This window comes from Protopterus annectens, chromosome 16.part0 (genome assembly GCF_019279795.1).
Source record: "Protopterus annectens isolate FY-2018-M chromosome 16.part0, PAN1.0, whole genome shotgun sequence".
In the NCBI taxonomy this organism is placed as follows: domain Eukaryota; kingdom Metazoa; phylum Chordata; order Ceratodontiformes; family Protopteridae; genus Protopterus; species Protopterus annectens.
The window spans coordinates 357,044,390-357,068,219 of record NC_056750.1 but is presented as its reverse complement, the minus strand read 5'-3'; the positions used below and the strand labels follow the sequence as shown (position 1 = coordinate 357,068,219).

General features: G+C 36.2%; 1 protein-coding gene across 1 annotated transcript in view; it reads left to right on the top strand.

Moving 5' to 3' along the window:
• Nucleotides 1-23,830, top strand: part of SARDH (sarcosine dehydrogenase) — a 2,624,838-nt gene that overhangs the window by 2,094,975 nt on the left and 506,033 nt on the right. The window contains exon 23 of the mRNA XM_044058055.1: nucleotides 1,948-2,110. Within this exon, the coding sequence (XP_043913990.1) occupies nucleotides 1,948-2,110 (163 nt within the window). The remainder of the gene's footprint in view (nucleotides 1-1,947; nucleotides 2,111-23,830) is intronic.

Genomic DNA, 23,830 nt, shown 5'->3' with positions numbered 1-23,830 from the left:
TCTCAGTACTTCTCTACTATCAAGTTGGAATCAGTATTCGCATATTCAAAAAAGAGGGACATGTGTGTTTGTATTTTCCAGATTTTGAAGTAAACTACCCAAGCTCCTTTGGACAACAAGAATTTTGGAAATCAGACTTCAACCATAAATTGATATTTAATTCAGGAAAAGCATTGCAGATTGTTTTCTGGCTATGGAACATTGGATCAAGTTTCTGTCATTACATGGATATTGAATAGATGTGTAACACTGGATCCAGTTTGTGTCTTTGCATGGATATTGTAGTGGGCATAACATTTAACTGTATTACCTGCATGTGTCTTGTTGATTTGGAGTAGGCGTTATGATCCTGTAACCTGAAATGTCTTGTGTTAAATGTTACAGAAGAATGAGGTCCACAGGATGATGCTCAGAACTGTTTGTCCCCCACCCCATTTGAGGAGTAAGTGTTGTCTATATTCTAAGCATTAACTCAAATGTATTTATGGTGGGTGTAGTCTATGCTCCTGTTTGTGATTTGCATGGACAGGATTTCCTCCTGGCTTTGAGACTATACATTTTGGAAATGTGATGGTTGCATCTGTGTTAATTGCAGATGGTGTTGACCTGATAAACCACAGTGGTGAGTTTTTGTGTGCACACCTGTGTAGCCCATTTGCTACACATCTAGCACAGAGGGCATGTATGCTGTTATTAAACATTGAGTAATCCCTTGCATACAGACCTTCCCCTTGGTTAGATAAGGCTGCTTGATGTCAACTAGCTCCTCTGTGCATAGGGGCAAACCTTTACTGACACAGATTCAAAGCCCACTTCCTTAGGTAGCAATTTGTTATGATTGTTCTTGTACTCCCTCCCCAGTGGCTGGGAGGGACCAGTGCTGTACCATGGCTTTGAGGTACTGGTTTCTTTATCTCACTAGAAATGACAGCACTGAAAATACTAGTGAGTGATTTTTGGCGTAGTGAAAGTATTTCACCCTGTCATAGTGAGAATTTGTAGTATGAATGGGATTTTCCATTTGTTTATCCTTTTCTTTATCATGACCGTAATATTATGCCCATTAACTGTACTTGCTTGCGAACACAGGTAAGACCAGTAAGCATAGGTGATTATTTGTAGTGGTGATCTTGGAGCATTGTCTGATTGAGGTTCTTCATACTGTGGAAGTAATAACTGATAGCATCAGTCCAGCACTACAGAATATAGTTTATTATCAGCACAATTCCTTAAATCAGTTAATTTGTGTAATCCTGGTGGTTAGTCTGAGAAATCAGCTACTGATAGAATATTCGAGCATTGATGTCTGTAGATTTCTTAGAAGTACATAGACATAAGAGAAATGTTCAGAGTGAATTGCATGACAACACTAGAACTGTCATTCATCAGTATTTGAAAATGAACATCATAGGAATAGGAGCAAAGTTTTGTGAGATGGGGAGACTGTCGATAAAAGGATTTAATCCTTTACCCCCATTGTTGTTTAGTATGACAGTTTTATATATGTATAGTTGTGGGGGTTGAAGGCTGGTGGTGAGAAGAAATTGACCGCTCCAAAACCAATTGTTTTCTTTCGGCTGGCTGATTCACAGTTTTGCTGACTATCTGGATTTTTGAATGTTTTGTTTTTAATGTGTAGTGTCCTAATGTAGTTATTTCCAATAGTTTTAATCCTTGGATATATGTACACACACACACACACACAATTCATATTTAGAGTTTAAGTTTGCAAGTTCTTACTGACATTTAACATTTTTTGCATGAAGGGGAAATTTAGTTAAACATGGAATTTGTTTATAGGTAATCTTATTAATGTATGAACATCAGATAGAGAAATTGTAGCTTAATTAACAGATATCATTACCGTGTTTTTAAAATATCATCAGGTACTTCTTGGGTGATTTCCCATAGTCGCTTTTAACTTTCGTTTCTTCTGTCTTTTAACAGGTGCGTGCTATCAGGCTTTCATTTGTTGGTGAAATGGGTTGGGAGCTACATGTACCAAAAGATTCTTGTGTGCCAGTATACAGAGCGGTGATGAAAGCTGGAGCCAAACATGGCATCACTAATGCTGCGTACAGAGCCATCGATTCCCTCAGTATTGAAAAAGGTTGGTAATTAGCAGTTCACATAACACTCATTTCTGTAATTTACCAACAGGAAGTATTAATGCAGTAGCAGAAATATTTCACAACAGAATAAAGCAGCCTATTTCGTGGTCTGCTTATTTTGTTATGCACAGTCTATGTTATTTTCCATGTTAGTCATTTTTACTAAGAGCACTCAGATTACAGCTAGCAGTATTTTGACGTTTTTTGATATCTTCTTTAATGCTTCAATGATAATAGAACAGCTGGACTGGTAAGGAGCAGTGAATAATACTTTTTGCAAGACCTTTGTAAGAGCTTGAAATCTGTATGAGAACATTTTTTATCACTGGTGATGTTATACAGAAATGTAATATGTTTGTCTTTACTATTCTTAATTCCATTACTGTTATCCATTTTTTCTAGCCATAGCTGCTGACGATGCTTTCATGTCTAGCCATTCTCGGTAAATCTTCATTAAAAAAATTCAGACCTAGTATTTTGCCTCGACCTATTCACGTGATGTCTTTAAACTTAAATGTATTGGGCAGTATATGAATCTGGCTTCATTTTCCTTGTATCTGGTTAATGTCAGCTTACTGTAATCTTTTCAGTCTGTATTGATTATTTTCCCAAAAGACTGCTCTGCACAGCACTGTTCCTCATTAGATTGACTTGTTGCAGATTTCTGTATGTAACTCATAAGGGTTTGAAATGCGACCTTCAGCTGAGAAATATGTTTTTATTTTTCTAACATGACTGGTTATATCATTTAGATACAGTATTATGATGATTTCTTCTGAATTCATTGTTTGAGTCCTCTTTTTGTATTTTTGTGACTTATTTCTACTTAAGTCAGTCTGCAGCTTTGCTGACTAGTATTACATATATATATATATATATATATACATACACATATACACACATATACACACATATATATATATATATATATATATATATATATATATATATATGTAGCAGTTCCTCTCATAACACAGAAACCTATAAGGTCGAACCCACTTCACTGAAAACCCATACCACTGAAATGTGTAGAACTGTATAGAATTGTATAGAATGTATGCGATGGTGTTATTTCTTGGGGTTATTAGGGAAGTCTAGCACAGTATGTGTGAATTGTGATGGTCAGCATCAGGTTCTAACCCCAGATGCCCATATTTGCTGTTAAGCTCTGAGTTTTTTTTTCTCAGCAGTTGTGCAATCATGAAGTTAGTGTGTGTGTGTGTGTGTGTGTGTGTGTGTGTGTGTGTGTATATATATATATATATATATATATATATATATATATATATATATACACTCTCACACACACACACACACACACACACACACACACACACACACATCTAAGTAAGAGTATATGGGGATGCAGAGGGACTTGCCCTTGTATATTTTTTGTGGAGAAGGATTTTCTTATGAATTTTTGGTGTTATGAGTTTTCAGAGATATGGCTTCAACCTTAGGAGTTTGTGTTATGACAGACCCATATGTATCATTTCTCCTGTTACATCTCTCTGCTTCTCCAACTAAATGGCATCTTCCTTTCCTATATCCAACTGACTTTATGTATAGCACACCTACCAATACTATTATTATTTACACCCTTTGAATTATTCCTCTTCCTCTATATGTCTGCAACCTTCCTGCTTTTACCCTACCTTTAGACCTTACCACCTACTACTCTCTATCAGCCCCTCCATTTTCAACTCATTATTCCCCTGTCTATAATTATCCTCTCTCCCCAGAACCCTTCCTATCCAATCTGTCATTTATACATATTTCATCCTACCAGCTATTTTATAATGTGTAAATATCCCAAATTCCCTGAAGTATTTGATGTCTAAACTCCTTTTTAAGGTATTATTTTTCAACAACATTATATCCGCGGTGGTGCAGCGGTAACATTGTTGCCTCACAGCAAGAGGTTCTCCCGTTCGATTCTCGGCTGGAGTGCCTTCTGTGTGGAGTCTGCATGTCTTCCCCACGGTTGGGTGGACATTCAAAAGACATGTGTAAATGGGCGTGCCTTCGTCGAAGGTTGAACGTTGAGCTGGCACCTAGGCATTCGAAAAAATCTACTGCCAATCATTAGCGGACCGGAGTTCCGCTGTGGCAACCCCTAACCAAGAAAAGCCGAAAGACAACAACAACATGGATACTATATATGATTGCATGTAATCTAACTGTAGTGTAATATTTTACTGTGTACATGGAGCTTTTCGACCCGGGCCTCCGCTGAAAAGGACTTGTGTCCAGTTGGACTTTCCTGGTTAACAAAAAAAAAAAAAAATATATATATATATATATATATATATCAAACCAAGCATTCAAAAGATGTGTAATCCAAACAAATCCAAACTGCAACTCAGGAAACAAACGAAGGTTCAAGGACACAAAGTCTCCAAAGCGAAAACAAGTAAAAACAGACTTATTACTTTGCAACTAAACAGTATGATACAAAAATAAACGGTTAAGTGCTTTTCATCTTAATTTTGAAGACTTCTTCAGACCTACAACAGTAGAGCAAGTGCTCACTTTAATACGACCACATGGTGGTTTCAAAAAAATCTTAACCAATGGTATTGCATAAGTAATTAAGTCATTAAGCTTGGACACATGACATCAGCAACAAGTCAAATACAAAAACAGCAACTGTGAAAACCTGTATAGCTTTTATGCACAAATAAAGACACATTGAATCACTGCATTTAGGTGAACAGAGTGTGATTCTAATAATATTTGATAAAAAATAATGAAAAAAGTATGGAAGGATGTATATATAAAAATGTAAATGTTTATATACACATTGTTATGAGTTACAAGAGTGCTCCAAGTGGACTAAAAGAACACTGCACTCAAAATAAAATATAATAAAATAAAATAAAAGACTGCAATTTCAACTTTAGCCAGTGTTGATTGACTCAACTGTAATGCTTTCACAAATCACCAACAAGGGTGAAGCAAGCTTAGATGTAAGATGAGACATATTTTTAAAAGATTTAAAACAAAGCGAAAACCTGCATTCTTTTACTCAAGTACAAATAGAGCTGTTTAAAAGACTTAGACAACAGACTTGTCTAGCGCATTATGCTCTTCAATTTCAGAATGCAGGCAATGGAAGTAACTTCATTCAAACCTGGGGGTGGGGGTTATAAGAGTTGAGACGCAGTTGCCAAATCAACTCCTGTCTTTCCAAAATTAGATGTTAAGGACCGACGTTTAGATTAACAGTAACATGACAAATCACTCTAAAGTGAAAGTGGTGTGTTGGGTGTTCAGCACAATGCCTTGCCAATGCGTTAGAAGGTGACTTTTTTCTAATATGGTATGTGTGCTCATAAATCCTCTCTCTGTTTTCTGTCCGTCTTACCAACATAACATTCAAAAGCGATTGTGCCAAGCAAAATAAAATGTAGATACAAATAGATATTTCTTAAGTGCTTTCCTTCTTTAATTTAACGAACTTCAGAATAAATGAAAGGTCTACCATACTACATTTATAGCTTCTCAATCACATGATCCACCATCATTAGTTAAATTCATTTTAAGACATATACAAATAAAATTAATTATAAATACAATAAATGGTGCACATAATACATGAATATTCTAAACTTATAACTACCTATTTATATATATATATATATATATATATATATATATATATATGTTCTGTTCAGAAGCTCAAAATACTGAAATCTCAAATTTCAGTATTTTGAGCCCAAGAAGCCGAATCCATATAATAGCGAAAGTTTAGAAACGTGAAATTCAAAGCCTCTAATACCGGAGGTTTTGAATTTCGCACTTTTAAAGTTCCGCTATGGTTATGTATTCAGGTAAGTGTGTGTGTGTTAAGGGGTTTGGGTAGGGGCTGTGGTGTGGGTCAGTGTGTTTTTTTGTTTTGATTTGTGTGTGTACAAAGAGAAAGTAGCTTGTATGGTGGTGTTTTGTGTGCGTTTGTATGTAGTGCGACCTCGGAGTGAGAATATTTAAGCAAGGGCGGGGTGTGGGGTGTGCAGCCCCTCACATGGAGGGTGCAGGGGTGCTTGTCCTCTTGCTTTCATGTAGCAGAGTGATTGTGTATGTTTGTGTGGTGGATGGTGTGTGTGTGTGTGTGTGTGTGTGTGTGTGTGTCTGTGTAGTAAAACCGTGAAATTCAAAACTTCCGGTATTCGAGGTTTTGAATATCGTGATTTTTAGTTTTCGTCGTTTTGTGGATTCCACTTCTTGGGCTCGAGATACTGAAATTCGAGATTTCAGTATTTTGAGCTTCTGAAGTGAGCCCATATATATATATATATATATATATATATATATATATATATATATATATATATATATATATATATATATATATATATATATATGCATACTGTTTATAATATCAATGTGCAAATTTATCTTGTTTTTTTTATCAGAAGCCAACCTAAATTGCCATTCTGTTTCTTTGCATTGTAATGGTACATTACAGTTGCCTCTAATTTTAACTGTTTGTACATTATCCAGGGCAAAAATTGTAAACTTCTTGAAATTTAAACAATCTTTTGCATTTTTAGTTAAAGCTTTACTAAAAAATCACATTTTTAATTGCATTTTTCTGACTTGTCTTACCCACATTAAAACAGTAACAGGTTTCATAAAGGGCTATGTAAACTATACAGCAAGAATTAGTCAACATGCCCTCAAGCCCAAATTTCCTTGTGAAATTTCTTTATAAACAATAGATGTGTTGGTGATGAACTTACAACATTTACATTTGTTACAATTAATGTGCAAAAAATGATACTGTCTGGTAAATTACTTGACTTTTCCAATATAGAACTCATATTTTTGTGACTTTTGTAAATACTGGCTTCCTACCTAGTACTCAAAATTATTTCCCAAAATGATTTTCCAGTTTTTGTTCCAAATATCTTTTATTTCTCCCATATCTTTGGAAACAAATAATGGATATGTCCTCTTAAAATGTTGTTTTCATATCTGTCCTGTCATTTATTACCTTGTACAAATGTTTCATTATGTTTTAAAATAGGTTTAAATTTATATCGTCACTTAGATGTTATTTCTGTTTTAATTTTACTTAAAAGTTCACAATTATAACCCTTTTCTAAAAATAATTCCATCAACTTATCTGTATCTGATAAATATTGATGATCATCACTAGTTATTCTGCTAAGATGAATGAACTGACCCCTTACTTCTATTTTTTTTTTGTTTTTCATGTGCCAGGGGGTACTGAGTAAATCTGTGCAGGTAGTTGTTCACAAAGGTGCCCTTTCTGAACAACTTACTCTCAGAAATTCTTGTGCTCTGATTTAATGACCGTTTTAAATCAAGAAAATTAATTGACAAACCTACACTACCCAAAATGAATTACAAAAAAAAAAAAACTTGTTGTTACCTCCTCCCCAGTAGAACATATTCTCTGTAAAGTGATTGTACAGTAACACTTATCTGTTTGTCATCAAATACATCTTTGCCCACTATGCCATAATTAAATTTGCAAATACCAGGGCAAATCTAGCACCCGTGGCTACTCCTTTAACTTATCTAAAATAACTAATTTCAAATAAAAAAAATATTATTTTCTAGGACAATTTCTGTCAGTATACATGTTGTATTTAAATATATGTTATCAAAATTAGTATATTTTGATAAATAGCTTTGAGCATACCTGATCCCTTGCTCTTGATCAATAGAAGTGTCTAATGCTGTAACATCCAAGGTTATCAAAAAACCCGACCATGTCTAACATCACAATTACATAACAATTCTAAGTGCCATGAATCCCTTAAGTAAAAATTTGATTTTTGAACTGTTGGATTCTTATCTTATCTACTAAATAAATTGAGATGGTTTCAAGTTTATAAAAATCAGCAGTTATAATTGGCCTAAAAGGTGCATTTAGTTTATCTTTATGAATACCAAAAATTCTAGCCATCTTCTGGCCATCTTAGGATGATCAACCTTAAAAAAATTCATAAAGTTCACAATTAATAAAGCCCTGAACCAATAAGTCGTACAGCACACTATTTTAGAAAAAGTTTCACCAATGTCATATTAGAATGTTTTCAGTGTTGTGAATTATCAGTGTTTTGAGTTTTCAGAGATGTGGATTATTATATAATTTATATATATATATATATATATATATATGTAAAATATTTAGCACATTACTTTCTTGATTTGTATGCATTCTAAAATGAAATTTCTACTCTATGTAAAATATTGCCTCCACTGCACAATGCATCATTAATTGATTTGTTTTTAGTTCATATTTCCTTCACTGTTTGTTTAGAAATCAGTTACTATCTTTCTGTACTACTTAGGGTTGCCACCTTTTCAAGTGGCCAAAGTGGGACATTTTCGGTACAAACATCAGATTTTACAGGCCGACACATACCCACGGTCAGTACAAAGGATAGAACTTAACTTTTTTGCCTAAATAGAAGCTAATTCTTGTAGCATTGTAGTTGCTTATTCTGTTTCTTATAACATTTAGGTATTTTAGATACAGAATAACTGTTTTATGCAGCTATTAGATAAAATATAGGAAATAATTTTGTCTTACAATCTCAGGACATTTGCCATTTTTTTAATTTTTTGTCAGGACACAACTGCCCAAAGAGGGTCTGTCCCTCGCAAAGTGGGACATGTGGTTACCCTAGTACTACTCGTATAGAACAGCTGTCAAACAGACTTTACTCATGGTTTGGTTCTTCTTAATTACATGTAGGTGTGCTGTCTCACCTGATCTACCACAGATAAGCATACCACTGGCCAATAAATTGTTGCAGAGTATAATGAAGTGTACAGTTAGATGATACATTCTTTATTTTTGTAGAGTACCATACCTCCCACATGTGAGAATTCTTATATCCCCCATACCCCCATTTTTGTAAAAATACAATCACTGAGGTTTCAGTCTCTATTTCTGTGTTGCTGTAACCTCAGCGATATTAATAGACAGAGCAGGGTGTGTAGGGAGGCATAATTCCTTTAAAATTAAAAAAGGTAGTGAAATTTAACATGGAGCAGTCAGATATGTTGACAAAAATCAGTGATCAGAAGACTAGCCATTCGTCAAGTTTGCTTTCATATTTCAGAGTAGCCCTCACATATTTTACTGGCTTTTTTATGCATTTTTCAAAGGAATTATGCATGAAGCAACTAAAGATCTCTTCATGAACAGATGTGATGCTTGTGAATTACTTTTTTTTTCAGTTTGCTTCATGGTATTAAGTAACTCCTATTAAGTTTTGCACCTTAGCTTTTCTGTTTATGGTTCAGCCCCTTGTTTTCAGGATGTTGAGTAACCAGTGAGGTAAATTGTGATAACTCTTGAGTTTCTGCTAAATTCATTTGCTTTACATTTGTGCACAAAGTAATATTTCTGTTTAATGCATAATTTTTGTGTTTAAGTATTTCTAAATTTTATGTTGACATTTACCCATGTGCAAGGAGCATGTTGTTTCAATGTGCTAGTTTTTAGCACTAGACTTTGGAGGCCTGCAACTTATCCAGGAGCTAGCTCTACTAAGTACATTTATTCTTCACTTAGTCTGTAATGACAAACATTGGAACAGAGGTTGTCTTTCTGAGCATGTGTGTGTGTGTTTCTGTGTTTGGAGACATTAAATACTTGCAAAACTTTTTTTGGATGTAAAATCCTTCTCCAACAATAATTACATATACTGTAGCAAGTCTGAAAAGAAAAAAAAAACTATTTAATAGATGACCAGTGGCTGTTTGTAATAGGGATGATTCTAGCAGCTGCCTGGGGCTAATGTGGTATGCTGACCTGGCTGTCTACTTGAAAATGAATTTTTTTTTTTAAGTTTTTGCACTCAGCACTGCTAACTTGATTTATATAGTTTGTGTATCTAATGCAGCAATTGCTGACATAGAAGTTTCTACTATTTACAAAAGAACTAAAGCAATTAAATACCACTGTGAGTATTTATACGAATTTGAATATGGTTACATAAGTGCAGAACCACACAATGAGTCTTTGTATAAAAATGGAGGTGGGGTTACAGATGCATACTCCATATGTGTGAGCAGGTATAGCTGTGTGCAGTTTAGTTTAAACACAAAAAAATCTGCTTATACATAATAGCACAGAATATTTTGTTAGTGCTACAACTTAGCTTTCAATGTATTAGCAAAATAATTACTACTGCTCACCCACACATTAAATAGCTGTACCCAATTTTTTTACAAGCTTGCATACTTAACATTTCCTTATCTGCCTTTTTGTACTTAGAAGCTTCAGAACTTGTGCGTAGGAGATTTAATGTTTTCACATTGGACATCACCAGCTCTGTGTATACACTGCAATCACATACACCTTGCAGCATTGATACAAGGAACATCCTTGGAATTTTTATAGATGTTTCTCCAGTTAACGGTTAGCCTTACTGCCCGATCTGTGACTTTCTCAGAGAAATACAGTGTGTTAGTAATTCCAGAGTTTCATACTTGTTATTGATGAGGAAAATGCATGTTGATGCAAAACCTGTTGTATTAACTTTGTACTTGAATTAGAGTTATACTGGATAAATGTAACTTAACTTATTATATGCTTAACTTATGCAGTCTGGCTTTACAGAACTAGCATGCATTCATGTAAAATATGCCAAAATTCATGGCTGCTGTGCATTTGTATGAGGAAAAATATAAAATCTTTTGCTAATTTTGGGTATTTTTCCCTTACTACTGTTTGGCATTTTCCCCCGATTCCTGCAATAAGAAGCAGAGAAGACAGTCAGATGGAGTACACAGCAAAGTGGCTGTCATTTGTGCATTGTAGTGGGGGCTGTTTGTGGAAAGTAGCTTATCCTCTTGCCATTTGCTCAGTTTAAACAGTGTGGCATTGCAAGTCTTGTGTGCAATTGTGTGAAATAAGTCAAGAGTGCTTAAGCTACTGTGTGCTTTTATGTGAAACAAACTAGAAGTACATTGTGTCTGTAATTACTGTTTGTTTTTATCACAATCAGACATATGAGGTGGACATTCAACAGTAGGCTATAATGTTTGGTGTGGGTATGGAGGCTGCAGCACATGGGAATGACTGACCCTATTGTCATGATCAGATTAAATAGTAACGAGTCTGGTTTCACGGGATTAGTGTGCATTTGTGTAATGCTAGGTGGAATACTTTACTCTTTCTCTGCCCTTTTGTAGTTGTATATTTGAAGTATAATATAAGCAGTCAAGTGTTTACATTTGATGGGTAGAGAGAGACAGTTTGTTGGATTATAACAGCAGTTCCATTTGCCGTGTCTAATAGAAATGTTCTAAAACTGTTAATTTGGTTACATTTTATGTCATATCTTGCTGGAAAAACATAAACGTTTACTAGAATTTAACACACACAAATAGATGTTGCATTATTAAGTAAACAATCAGGAAGGTAAAGCCAAAAGAATGTGCCCATTTATATATACCCAGTCAAAGGCATATGGAACCCACGACTTATATACTGCCCACACCCAAGGCATACTTAATCTGCCCCTGCAGATAATCCATTCTCTTGTTGTGTCTTTCGGCTTTTCCCAGTTAGGGGTCACCACAGTGGAACTCCGGTCCACTAATGATTGGTAGTTGATTTTTACGTGCCGAGTTACCAGCCCTGATGCACAACCTTCAATGAAGGTACGGCCATTCACGCATGTCTCCACGCAGAAGACGCTCTAGCTGAGAATCGAACCGGACAGCGTCTTACTGTGAGGCGACAACGCTACCGCAGCACCACCACCACAGGTAGATAATCCATTCTCTAAATTAAATGCAATAATTCCCTCCAGTGAATGCAGTATCAGGAAATAAAAATATTTGGTACATTACTTTCTTGATTTGTATACAACATTTTTAAAATGAAAGTTTTACTGTGGTGGTAAGGCCCACAGTCTCTGGCATTTGGCCTCACAACACTCCTGGACAGATGCTAATGTCCTAATAACTCCCAGTGTGTGTGTGTGTGTGTGTGTGTGTGTGTGAGGGGCATTATTGCTTCCTTATCTTGAGCCCAAAGTAATGCTAGGGCTCACAAGATACATGTGCTAATCCTTTCTCTCCAGTTAAGAGTTTTATTTAATTAAGGTTCATTAGATTCATTTTGACTGTGCTACCTGCCAAAGGATTGTTTTATATTCTTTTTATGTTTCTTTGCCTTGTTGTTGCTATTCCAAAGTATAAAATACTATTTTAACCAGAAATTTTAGTCTTTATATTATCGTATTTGTTTAAGTGATTGCTTACTTCCCTTACTTTTGTTTTCAATCCTTACAATTTGTTTTATTCTTATAGTAGATTGTATTTGGATAAGTTGGTTAGCACTGGTGGTTGACTGATCATTAATTTGATGTTAATTTCAACCATATCATTTAATTGCTTTCTTTTGTTTATTTTATACTAATGATGTTACACCCCTACCCTATATACAAAATTGGGTTAAAGGGGTTGCAGGTGGATGGATGGATTTAATTATGGGTCTACATTGTTGTAAATCTTTGCCCTGGCTTTAGACTGCCTAAACCAACTTTTTATCTCTGCAAATGTTTCTTTTTATAGTTTATTTACACCTTTTACCTTTGGGAGTTACAAAGACTGTTGTTGTTGTGTCTTTCGGCTTTTCCCGGTTAGGGGTTGCCACAGCGGAACTCCGGTCCGCTAATGATTGATAGTTAATTTTTACGTGCTGAGTTACCAGCCCTGATGCACAACCTTCAATGAAGGTACACCCATGCACGCATGTCTCCACGCAGAAGATGCTCTAGCTGAGAATCGAACTGGACAGCGTCTTACTGTGAGGTGACAACGCTACTGCAGCACCACCACAGTGGGGGGGGTTACAAAGACTGTATATATGTTAATTGTCATGTATTAAAATGGGGTATAGCAGCAGTTAATAACATTAAATGTTGACTGTGTACATTAAAGAGTTTAAGTGCAAGTTAGTCAACTAGAGTAGTAGAAACTGGATACAAACGCTGGAGGAAACAGAGCACTCTCAACGAGGTAGCTGATGTTAACAAACTTTTATTAAATGAAGGCTGAAGTGCGGTTAATAACATACACTTTTCGGCAAATTTATATTAAGCTTCTTCAGAGCAAAAAACAGTGGAACACACAGTGACTTTTGTATTTAAGCACCCAACAATTACCACATTTACAATCAATTAACTGTAATCGTTCAATAAAATGCACCTGTGAGACTCAAGTGAGCTACTAACAAAACGTCCGGTCAGTCCGCCAAAGTGAAGGCTGGACCAGAACCCCCACAGGTGTCGCGCCCAAACCACAAGACACCAACAATAAAAACTATAAAAACGTTAAAAAGTTTTTAAAACAAGTTAAAAGTAAGGTATAAGGACGTCCATTAAGTCCATGATGTTACTTGTATTCAAGTGACAATTGTCATACCTATTTGTACCAGAAGAGGACATGCCTCTAACATAAAATTCTTAGTTCTCAAGTACTACAATCGGACTGAGTTTTTTTAAAAAAATATATATGTCTGAAGGATATGCATAGAGTAAATGTGCAAATGTACAAAAATTGTACCAAAGTTAAATGTAAGTCTTAAACTAGTTATTCCTAACTAAATTATTAACTCATCCCTTTTAATAACTCGTGAGCAAGAAGGAACTTAATTAGCGTTTTGTTAACATAAAAACCATAAGCTTTCTTGTTCCTTCCACCTCTGTGTACGTGCCCACTAAGGATGACAAGTGATGTTAGGATGAACAGCCCCACTATATAGTAGAGTTGTGCGTAATAAAACTGAGACGAACACAAATTGACAGCCGGTGTTTGGAAATGTAAGTGTAGGAAACCAGTGTTAGAAAAATAGTGGTAGGAAAAATTAACAGATTAATGTGGAACATAGTTTGTTGTTAAGTTCCTATAGTTCCAATTAAATAAAGAGGTAAGAAGAGTACAAGACAGGGTATACAGGGATTAAGAATTAGTAAGTGTTTGTAACAAGCGCAAATACAAACGCAAATAAGGAGTACTGAATGAGAGACAGTCCTACGTAATGGTAAGAGTGAACAGTATAGACACATTTTTAATGGCCGTTGTAGTGATACTACAGGCCAAGGGCTAAATAGTGGGACGGAAAGGGAGGTAGTGTAATTCTAAGTTCCTGACCATAATGATCACTATGTCTATTACTGTCTTTCTAAGTTCTTTAGCCTCAATATACATTGGATGGAACACATTTCGTTAATGCCTGGTCTCTGATTGGCATTCACCCTAAGTTGCCAGATAAGCTCTTTCCTTTCAAGTTTGAGAGAATCATGGCCACCCCTTCCATCACTAATCTGCTGGTCTATGGCCCTAAATTTGAACTCGTGTCCTGGGTGGTCATTAATGTGTCTAGCCAGGGCATTAGTTAGTTTATTACACCTGATACTGTATAGGTGTTCATAAATCCTTTCATTCAGTTTTCTGTCCGTCTTCCCAATATAGAAGGCCGGACAGAAACAAACAAAGTTTGTTAACATCAGCTACCTCGTTGAGAGTGCTCTGTTTCCTCCAGCGTTTGTATCCAACTAGAGTAGTAGACATTTTATACAAACTTATATATTTCATTCAAGGCTGCTAAAGATAATAGTGTGAATTCCTTTTAATTTCCTCAGTCAGTGCCTGTGAAAACACAAATGGCTTAATTTTCTTTGACTCCCAAGACACCAATCTGCCATCAGTTGTGTCCCAAATTGCCTTCTTGCTCATCCCAATAACCTGTCATGATACGTGCCTGGCTTAACCCTTTGGACCTAGGCCCCTCAAGTGGGGAATCTCTATTATAAGCCATTGGAGAAATATTCCAATAGGAGTCCATGTCAGCATGGTATAAGTGCCATCTTTACAGGTGCTGAGGCCCTTTTTGAATGTTCTACTCACTACTCCATCCAGTTCCCAATTTGCATTACATCTACACTTAACCTCTTTTGTTGTAATGTCAGTTGTATGAACTACTGCTACTCCATGGCTGTAAACTTGCCTCTTTCCTGAGAGTAAATGATCTGGAACTGGTAAAAAATGCTGCTCTGCCTAATCCCCAACCAGCTCATCAGTTTCCTAGAAACCAAGGTGCCTGAGTCACAGTCACATTTCCGTCCTTCTCTACCATAGAGCCAGCTAATGGTATAATATTTCTTAACGTCCTTTACATTTATGATTAAGCGATAGTCATCACTATGGAGAAAATAAACTACCGTTACCAGATACCTCTTAGCAATGTACGTACCTACTTGGAACTCTTATACTTACTCTTGTGAATACCATGTTTCTGTATGCCAACTGTTCACATATTGAGCCTCCAACTTCTTTTTTCCAAATCATGCACTTTTGTTTGTAATGTGCATTTCTTCTCTGGCTCCTGTTCTTTAGCTGATTCTTCATTTATTTCCTCCTTTGATTATTCCCTTCACAGCAACAATGATCTGGTTCTGTATGCTTTGAAGAGTATACTGAGCATGTAGTTTGACTGAACTATAGGCCTCCATGTCATGAATGATTACAGAAAGGTGTTCAGAAAGTAGTATTAGATTTTTTTTTAAATTAGCTTCGTTATTTATAACTCATTTTCCATCAACTGTGATGATCCTTGCACTTCTTCAGCTACTGCTGCACATTTCTGTTGCAACTGCAATTACTTTGCTGATTCACGGTGCTGCTGGGGAGAGAGCGACTGAACTAAGCTGCCATTTCTTCCTAGACCAAGCTATGCCCCTCTTCTTTACTGTACTATTGCACTTGGAGGGAAGGCAAATATAAATTGAAAGGAATCGTAGGATCATATGGCAAATGCTGACATGTTATCAAGCCAAATCATTACTCTACATTTAAGAGAACCAAACAAAAAGATGATTCTGTTACTGATGTACTAGTTAGGTGAAAAACATAGCTTAGAATTCTGGATCCAGTTGTGTTAGTAAAGAATTAAATACACAGAGCATAAAATCTTGCAACAGTGGAAAGGAATAAACCACTGATCTATACATGACCATGCATAAGCTTTAAGACTTTGCCAGGGTATTTGGCATGTCAAAATTTGAGTCATGGGTCAAAAAAGGAGGATGATGAGAAAGGAATTAAAATGGAAGCTGAGAGAAGTAGAGATTGTTGTGTGGTGGAACCCAAGTTGTATGATACCTGGTCGTGTGACTGTCCAGATTATCTAACGTGTGGTCACTTCTTGTTAAAAATCACCACTGAATGAATCATGTTCGCCAGAGTCCATTGCCAACACCTTCAGCAGTTTCTTTACAGAAACCATCCAGGCCCTTGCTAGCAAACTTAAACCCACTTGTCCTAATGCTGAAACCTCTAAACCCAGTGGCATTCTTTCCTTTAGCTTCCAAAAAGTTCTGACTTCACTCATTAGAGCCCTAATTAAAAAACTCAAACCAACCACCCTTTCAGCTGACCTCCTCCCTGCAGATACCTGCAAAAAGCTGCTGATGTTATAGCATACCCTGTCTCTATTTTGATAAAACCATAACTGTAGCCTCTGTCTGGAAAATGTCATGTCATATCACTCCACAAAGGAGGCAGCTCCATTGAACTGTCAAACTATAGACCAATAGCTATCCTTTCCCCTCTTGCTAAAATTATGGAAAAGTGTATCCATAAACAGCTCTTACACTACCTTGTTCAACATAATCTTTTGGCCAACTCCCAGCATGAATTTAGACCACAGCACAGTACCAGCTCATCCCTCCTCACCTTTTCTAATGTCATAAATTCCAACGGTAACAACAAACTATCTTCTGCCCTGTTTCTTGATCTTTCCAAGGCCTTCAACATGGTTAACCACCAGCTACTCTTACGTACCCTAAAGAAAATATCACTAAACAACCATGCCATACATTGGTTTCAATCTTATCTTAGTGGAAAACAGGAGGCTGTCCTTTGGCAGGACAAACTCTCCACCCTTCTCACCATCACCCTTGGTGTCCCTCGAGGCTCCATATTAGGTGCCCTTATTTTCTCCCTCTTTATCAGTGACCTCCACACTGTAATCCCAGAAGCAACCTGTATACAATATGCCAATGACTCCACCCTGATTTGTTCAGCCTCTAGCTGAGATCTCCTTAGTTTAACCCAGAAAATCTTTAATACAGTGGAAAACTGGATCTCTAATCAACAGCAGATATTAAAACCCAATAAAACAAAGCTATTGCTGTTCTTCCCTACTCGCAAATTCTCTCAACCTTTGTTTACTATAACATCTAACAATGGGACCACGATCTCACTAGATATGTATGCCAAACTCCTGGGTGTTATAATAGACAATGACCTCAAATATGATATGCATGTAAACCAAACTATTAAAACCATTAATAAAAAACTTGGCTCCCTATACAAAAACAAACCTTTTCTCACCCCTCTAGCTAGGACTGCCATTGCCCTTACCAATCTGCTTTCAACTCTACTCTATGCCTCGCCAATACTCACTAACTTGAACATAATTGATCTCAGCAAACTCTCTAGCTGCTGCAATCAACTTGCCAGGTTTTCCACAGGAGCTCCCTACAGGCCATACTATTGTCAAAACCTAAACCTCTTAGGATGGCTAGAACTCCCCAGGCTAATTCAATATAATTAACTTACTGTAGCATTCAAGGTTATTAACCATCCAAAAAAATGCCCTCCCTTAAAAACATTATCCATCCCTACAAAAACGCTAGGCCACTTCGTTCCACTACAAAACTTTTGGTTCAGTCTGTTAAAGCTAACAACCTGTCTGGAGAATCTTTGTTTGCAAATTCAGTAGGCAAAACCTGGAATTCGCTTCCATCTGTCATTACTCTGAACCCCTCCCTTAGTCAGTTAAAAAACAAAATCTAACCCAGTATTTTAAAACTCACTGGTTATGTCCTTGCTCTAACCCTGACTAAAGCGTCATCTACTTCCATATCCCTGCAAATTTTTTATTCACAGTGACTAACCTCTTACACTAAAAGGTTGCAAATAGAAACTGTAACATCTTTGCCTATACTCTGTATATAAGCTGTGCCTAGAGGTTTGATGAGAGAAACTGTAACATATTTGTATATATTTCTGAATATAAACTGTATTATTCATAGGCTTGAAATGTGAGACTGTAACTTGTATGTTAATATAATATGCTTGTGCATATACTGTAACTTGCTTGTCTTTATCCGTTTGTAAGTTTGGAGCTTTTCTCCCCGGGCCTCCGCTGAAAATGGACATGTATCAAGTAGAACTATCCAGCTCAACAAATGTAAAATAAAATGTTTTGATGTCTAACTTTTTTACTACTGGTTTTCTTGTCATTATGTTGCAGAATTGTTAACTATAAAATGCATGAGTAGTTAAAATAAAATCAAATGGCCGAATAGCATGAAGAGAGTGAAGACTGTTTTCAGTGTCATCAGTCTGTAATTTGGTAATTAACACACACAGTTACCCTCATAGCACTAAAGCAAACACTTAGCCCACTGATCATTTACAAAAACAAGCAGCACTTGCAAAACATTTAGCAGGAGCTGGAATCTTATTGCCACTTAATATGTTCACGTTCAATGCTAATTTTAGTAATAAAGTGAGTGTCAGACTGTTGGATGAAACAATATATTGAAACGTTATCACTGTATGCACCTACTAGCCAATCAACTGTGCTAATATCAGTATGTTCAGTACTAAGGGAAGTTTTCCATGTAGAAACTGTATAGTTTGTGAGAAAAAAAACTTAGATGGGGTCAACATCAATGGCAAGGTTTACAGAGCAAGTGAAGCATACACTTGTTAATCTAGTGGAATTGTCTATATTGTAGGTTGTGGGTGCTCGCAGATACAATGGTACATCAGACAGACTAAAAGAGCTGTCAAGAAAAGAATCATAGAACATTTGAGTGACATAAGGAGGAATAGGATGGAAAATCCAGTAGCCACACATTTTATTCAGGCACATAGTGGTTCATTAGAAACTTTCTTTATTAAGTGTGTTGCCTAAACCTAAATCCAATAACAGGGAGGTGGCTATTAACAAGTTGTTAATATTGGAGTCCAAATGTATAATAAATTTCAGGACACTATATCCTAAAGGTTTAAATATGGAATTAGATACTAATGTTTATAATAAGTAAACTGACATTGTTATTTGTATGGTTGAGAATGCTCACATTTTATTAATGGGAATGGAATGACGTTGTTGGTGTTTCACTTTTTATGTTAGAAGGCAGGTGGGATTCATCTTGGTAACTTTGTAACTTTGTATAAAATGTATTATGCATAGCTGAACATGGGCAATGTGTAATTTATAAAGGGCACTTTAAATATAGATTGGTCATTGAAGGATGATTAATTGAATGTATCAAGTATGAGGTATATAAAGAAAGCTGCTTGATGTAACAATTCGTTCTTTGAAGGTGTAAGCCGAGGTACCAGATACATCAGTAAATACTTTTCTATCCTGATGGTTCATGTGTTTTATGTTTTTTTTGGAGGTGAACGTGCGTTTTAAACCAGAGTTTTCTACTAACTGTACAGTATATTGTGTACCAAAACACCTGTTTATCTAGATAAATAGTTTGGCCCCTATGGCATTTAGATAAGAGAAACAAAGTGAAGAAGAGAAACAAACACAGAACAAATGTGTATAAATGTGTATAATGTGTGTAAATGCTACATATAACAGGAACACATGCAAACCTTAGCACAGATGTTGGTGAATAGTATTCAAGTTATGGAACATTATCTAAACCTAAGTATAGCGTGTATACAGTGCAAAAAATATAATCATTTTGCAAGGCTTTACAGAAGCAAAAATAGTGAGCAACAACTTAATTTGCCAACAAGAATTACAGGAAGAGACAGACACACAAATCAGGAAGGTGCACATTAAGATCGTGTCATTGCAGTGATGATGGATTGAATAATGGATTGAATAATGATGATAATAGCACTGAAAACGATACAAGAATGTGTATATTAAATAAAGAAGATAGTGTGAAAAAAAGCCAAAAATCACTTTGGGGTTGCATGAGGGGAGAAACATATTGATAGACTCAGGTACCTGAATGAACATAATGTAAGAGAAGAACTGGTGAGGGCAAGACAGGAAAAAAACAAAAGACGGTGTGATAGGTAAAATAAGCTGTAAAGGCTTGTAGTGTAAACTCTTTACTGAATACAGCCATTTGTCTTATGCTGTTGATAAGTTAAAGAACTAGATCAAACTATATGTAGAGCAGTAGCATAGCTTTAGACAAATTCTTTTCCAGTTACAGAAAACAAGTTTAATGAGAGAGAGAAAGTGAAGCACTTAACCCTAAAAGTCCAAGTGAGCCCAAGATTGGATTGATGTGGATAAGAGAGCTGTTAATAAACTTGGGCATTGACACGAGTAGTAGATCATATCTTAAATGAATAACACAGCAAAAGTATTTGGCAGCTTAGAATTCGTGTATAGTTTTCATCAGCTTTGCTTATAAATACCATAACCCATACAGTACATACACAGTATGTGTATGTACTGTGACCCGAAGGGGTATTTTTAAGAGTTGTATTTTTTGCCAAGTGGAGTAACTATTAAATATATTCTTATTGCATCTTGAGGTCTTTGTGGGCTTTTTCCAAGTGCTTAGAGTTTTCTGAATATTGTTGAGAAGGTAGAAATGTCTTCAGAATTTTAGCTAGCGAGCGGGATAAAATAAAATTGAGTTTTAAAACAGGGTTGAAATAAAATACATACTTATGGTTAAGATTTAATAAGAATTAGAATGACTGACAATGGTTTTGAGATGTGACCAAATCTCATAATATAATAGTTAGAACTGAGTTTAGCAACAGGAACCAGTCACTGGAGAATGTTCTGCTTGAGGAGTTTCAGGGATTTTTTCAGGAATGGGGATTACTGGCAGAATGTCCTCTGGAACAGGAACATTGCACAAGTCGCTCTGAGAACTAGTCTTTGTCACAGGCAAGATGCTGTAGCACTGTTCAGTCACTGATGCTAACAAATGCTTCTAATTTCATCTGAATTCCATTCCTTGTGATTTCACAATGTACAGTCTCAGCTCTTTACACAAACTTTTTACAAATCCGATGCGATCGAAACCTTTTGACATTGGCATCCTCACTATTTTCCCCTTTTTTCAATGAACTGAGCAGTTTGATGGTTTTATCGTAGTAAGACTTCTGGGACAAATGCTTTTTCAACAATTGGGCTTTTACTGCTCTGTTTTTCATAGCACTTGGAACCAGTAAATTAATGTTGATTGGTAGTGTGGTTCTGGGTTGTCTCGACATAAGTCTCTGGGCAGCTGAACCAAGATGATTATCACAAGGAATGTTTTCTGAGATTTAACAAGTTGAAAAAAACATCAGTATTTTCACATCTAGATTTCTCTTACAGCTGTTTTGCACTTGGAGCTGCATGTTCAGCCAAGCCGTTTGACTGCAGATATTCAGGACTATTCGTAATTTGAACAAAGTCCCACTCTTCAAATGTCCTGAACTGCTGACTTGTAAACTGCACTGTCATCAGAAATAGCTCTGAGCAGACTACCATGAATAGAAAAATGTTTCTTCGACATAGTAATGCCAGTACTGGAAGCTAGGATGGGAAGTAGATCAATCTCAAACCAATTTGAGTAAGAGTCTACTAACACCAAATAAATTTGACCATTCCACTCAAAGGTTTTTGCAGCTACTGTTGACCAAGTTAGTTCAGGAATCTGGCTTAAGTGAAGTGGTTCTACTGCTGAAGTGGCTTTATGGCCAAACTGCCACTTGCAGCACAGCCTTAATCTCAGGGACTTTGCAGTAGAGTGCTATAACACACCACTTCTCCTTCCCAAGGGGTCATAGCCTTCCTCCCAGTCAACTCTGTCAAACATCCAAGTCTCTAATTAGTCTTGAATTGCCTGGACAATAGTCATTTAGTGCTTTATCCCTCAGTGCCACCAGAAATAGCATGCATAAAATTAGTCATTTAAAAATGTCCTTTATCATAGATGTGTGTGTGTGTGTGTGTGTGTGTGTGTGTGTGTGTGTATGCGCGTGTGTCTGTGTATGTATAGTAGATAGATCTAAACTTGTAACTTTTTTAGGTGGGATTGAACATTGGCATTTTTTACGAATGTATAGCTATGCATGAATCTGTTTCTGCAGTAATTCCATTTAGTATTTTGTAGTAGATAGATCTAAACTTGTAACTTTTTGTAGGTGGGATTGAACATTGATATTTTTTATGAACGTATAGCTATGCATGAATCTGTTTCTGCAGTAATTCCATTTAGTATTTTGTAGTAGATAGATCTAAACTTGTAACTTTTTTAGGTGGGATTGAACATTGACATTTTATGAATGTATAGCTATGCATGAATCTGTTTCTGCAGTAATTCCATTTGGTATTTTGTAGTAGATCTAAACTTGTAACTTTTTTAGGTGGGATTGAACATTGACATTTTTATGAACGTATAGCTATGCATGAATCTGTTTCTGCAGTAATTCCATTTAGTATTTTGCCTGTTAGAGTATTGCCCTTAGTATGATAGCCGTAAGTGTGCATTTGTGTCTTGTGCTGCAGAAGGTGTCGTGTGTAAAGCAAATCAGCAGTTAACTCTAAGGTGGTGTGCTTAAAATATAAATGTTATACTGAATGTGTGTTGGTAGTTGAACCTGTGATGTTCATAAAGAAAAAAAAAATGATGCAGTTTTATAAGACGCTGTCCTGGGTACTTCAAAGCCAGCTGCAGACTGTAAAGACTGTAAACCTGTAAAGGTTCTGCCATCAGTATATTGCAAAAAAAAATTTAAATTCATTAAGTTTTCTCTGGCAGAGAAATGAGACTTTCCTAGATATAGATCTGGCAGCCAAATTCTTCTGTATTTTACTGTCTCTGGTGAAATATGCAGTATCTCAGGAAGCCATTAGTCCAACAGGAAATCCCAGAGTGCTTCTAACTGTGGAAGTGTGTGAGACAGCAGATGGCTAACTGCAGATTAGTAGACAAGAATAAGGCTTGGGGTTGATGTCAAAAGTAAAAGCTGCATTGTATGGCATTTACAGCCTTTGGTCATTTAGTAGCTCTGTCTTGTGAATGTGAATCCTACTTTGCTCTCATATGATGATTCTCTGACTCTGTTACTTATGCATGGATTCATAGGTGGACACTGTACAGATTCACAGCACTGATATTCCATAGTTCACTTCAAGGGACGGCTCACACTTGTGCAGACAGTGCATTTGGCATTGTCTTTGAAAGCCGCAGTTTTTATATAGCTGCTAATTATCACTTCAGTTTAGTTACCTAGGAGGAATTGCACATGTGAGCCTTTTACCTCTGTGCTACCTTAATGCAGATTTCTGCACGCTGTAGAAATAAACATTTCTGAGTAATGGTGAGCAGTCTATCGACTTCATATGTTAACACAGCTGTTGCTTCTTCCTTCCACCTGTTTGGCTGTCAGTTTGCCAGTCATCCTGTCAGCAGGGACTTTTGTTGTTTGGTGTGTGCACAAAAGTCTTGTAGATTAATGTCTGCTAAGTTCATTCATTGCCAACTGTTTCATGCATATAGCTCTGTTCCTTCTGTGATTTATGTTAACATACTGTTTTAACTTATTAACCACATCTAATTTGATGATTCCTTGTCATAACTGTACATTTTTAAAGATTAAAACATTATGTTAACACTGAAAGGACTTGATTGTTTTGACCCCCTAAGAAAGATGTG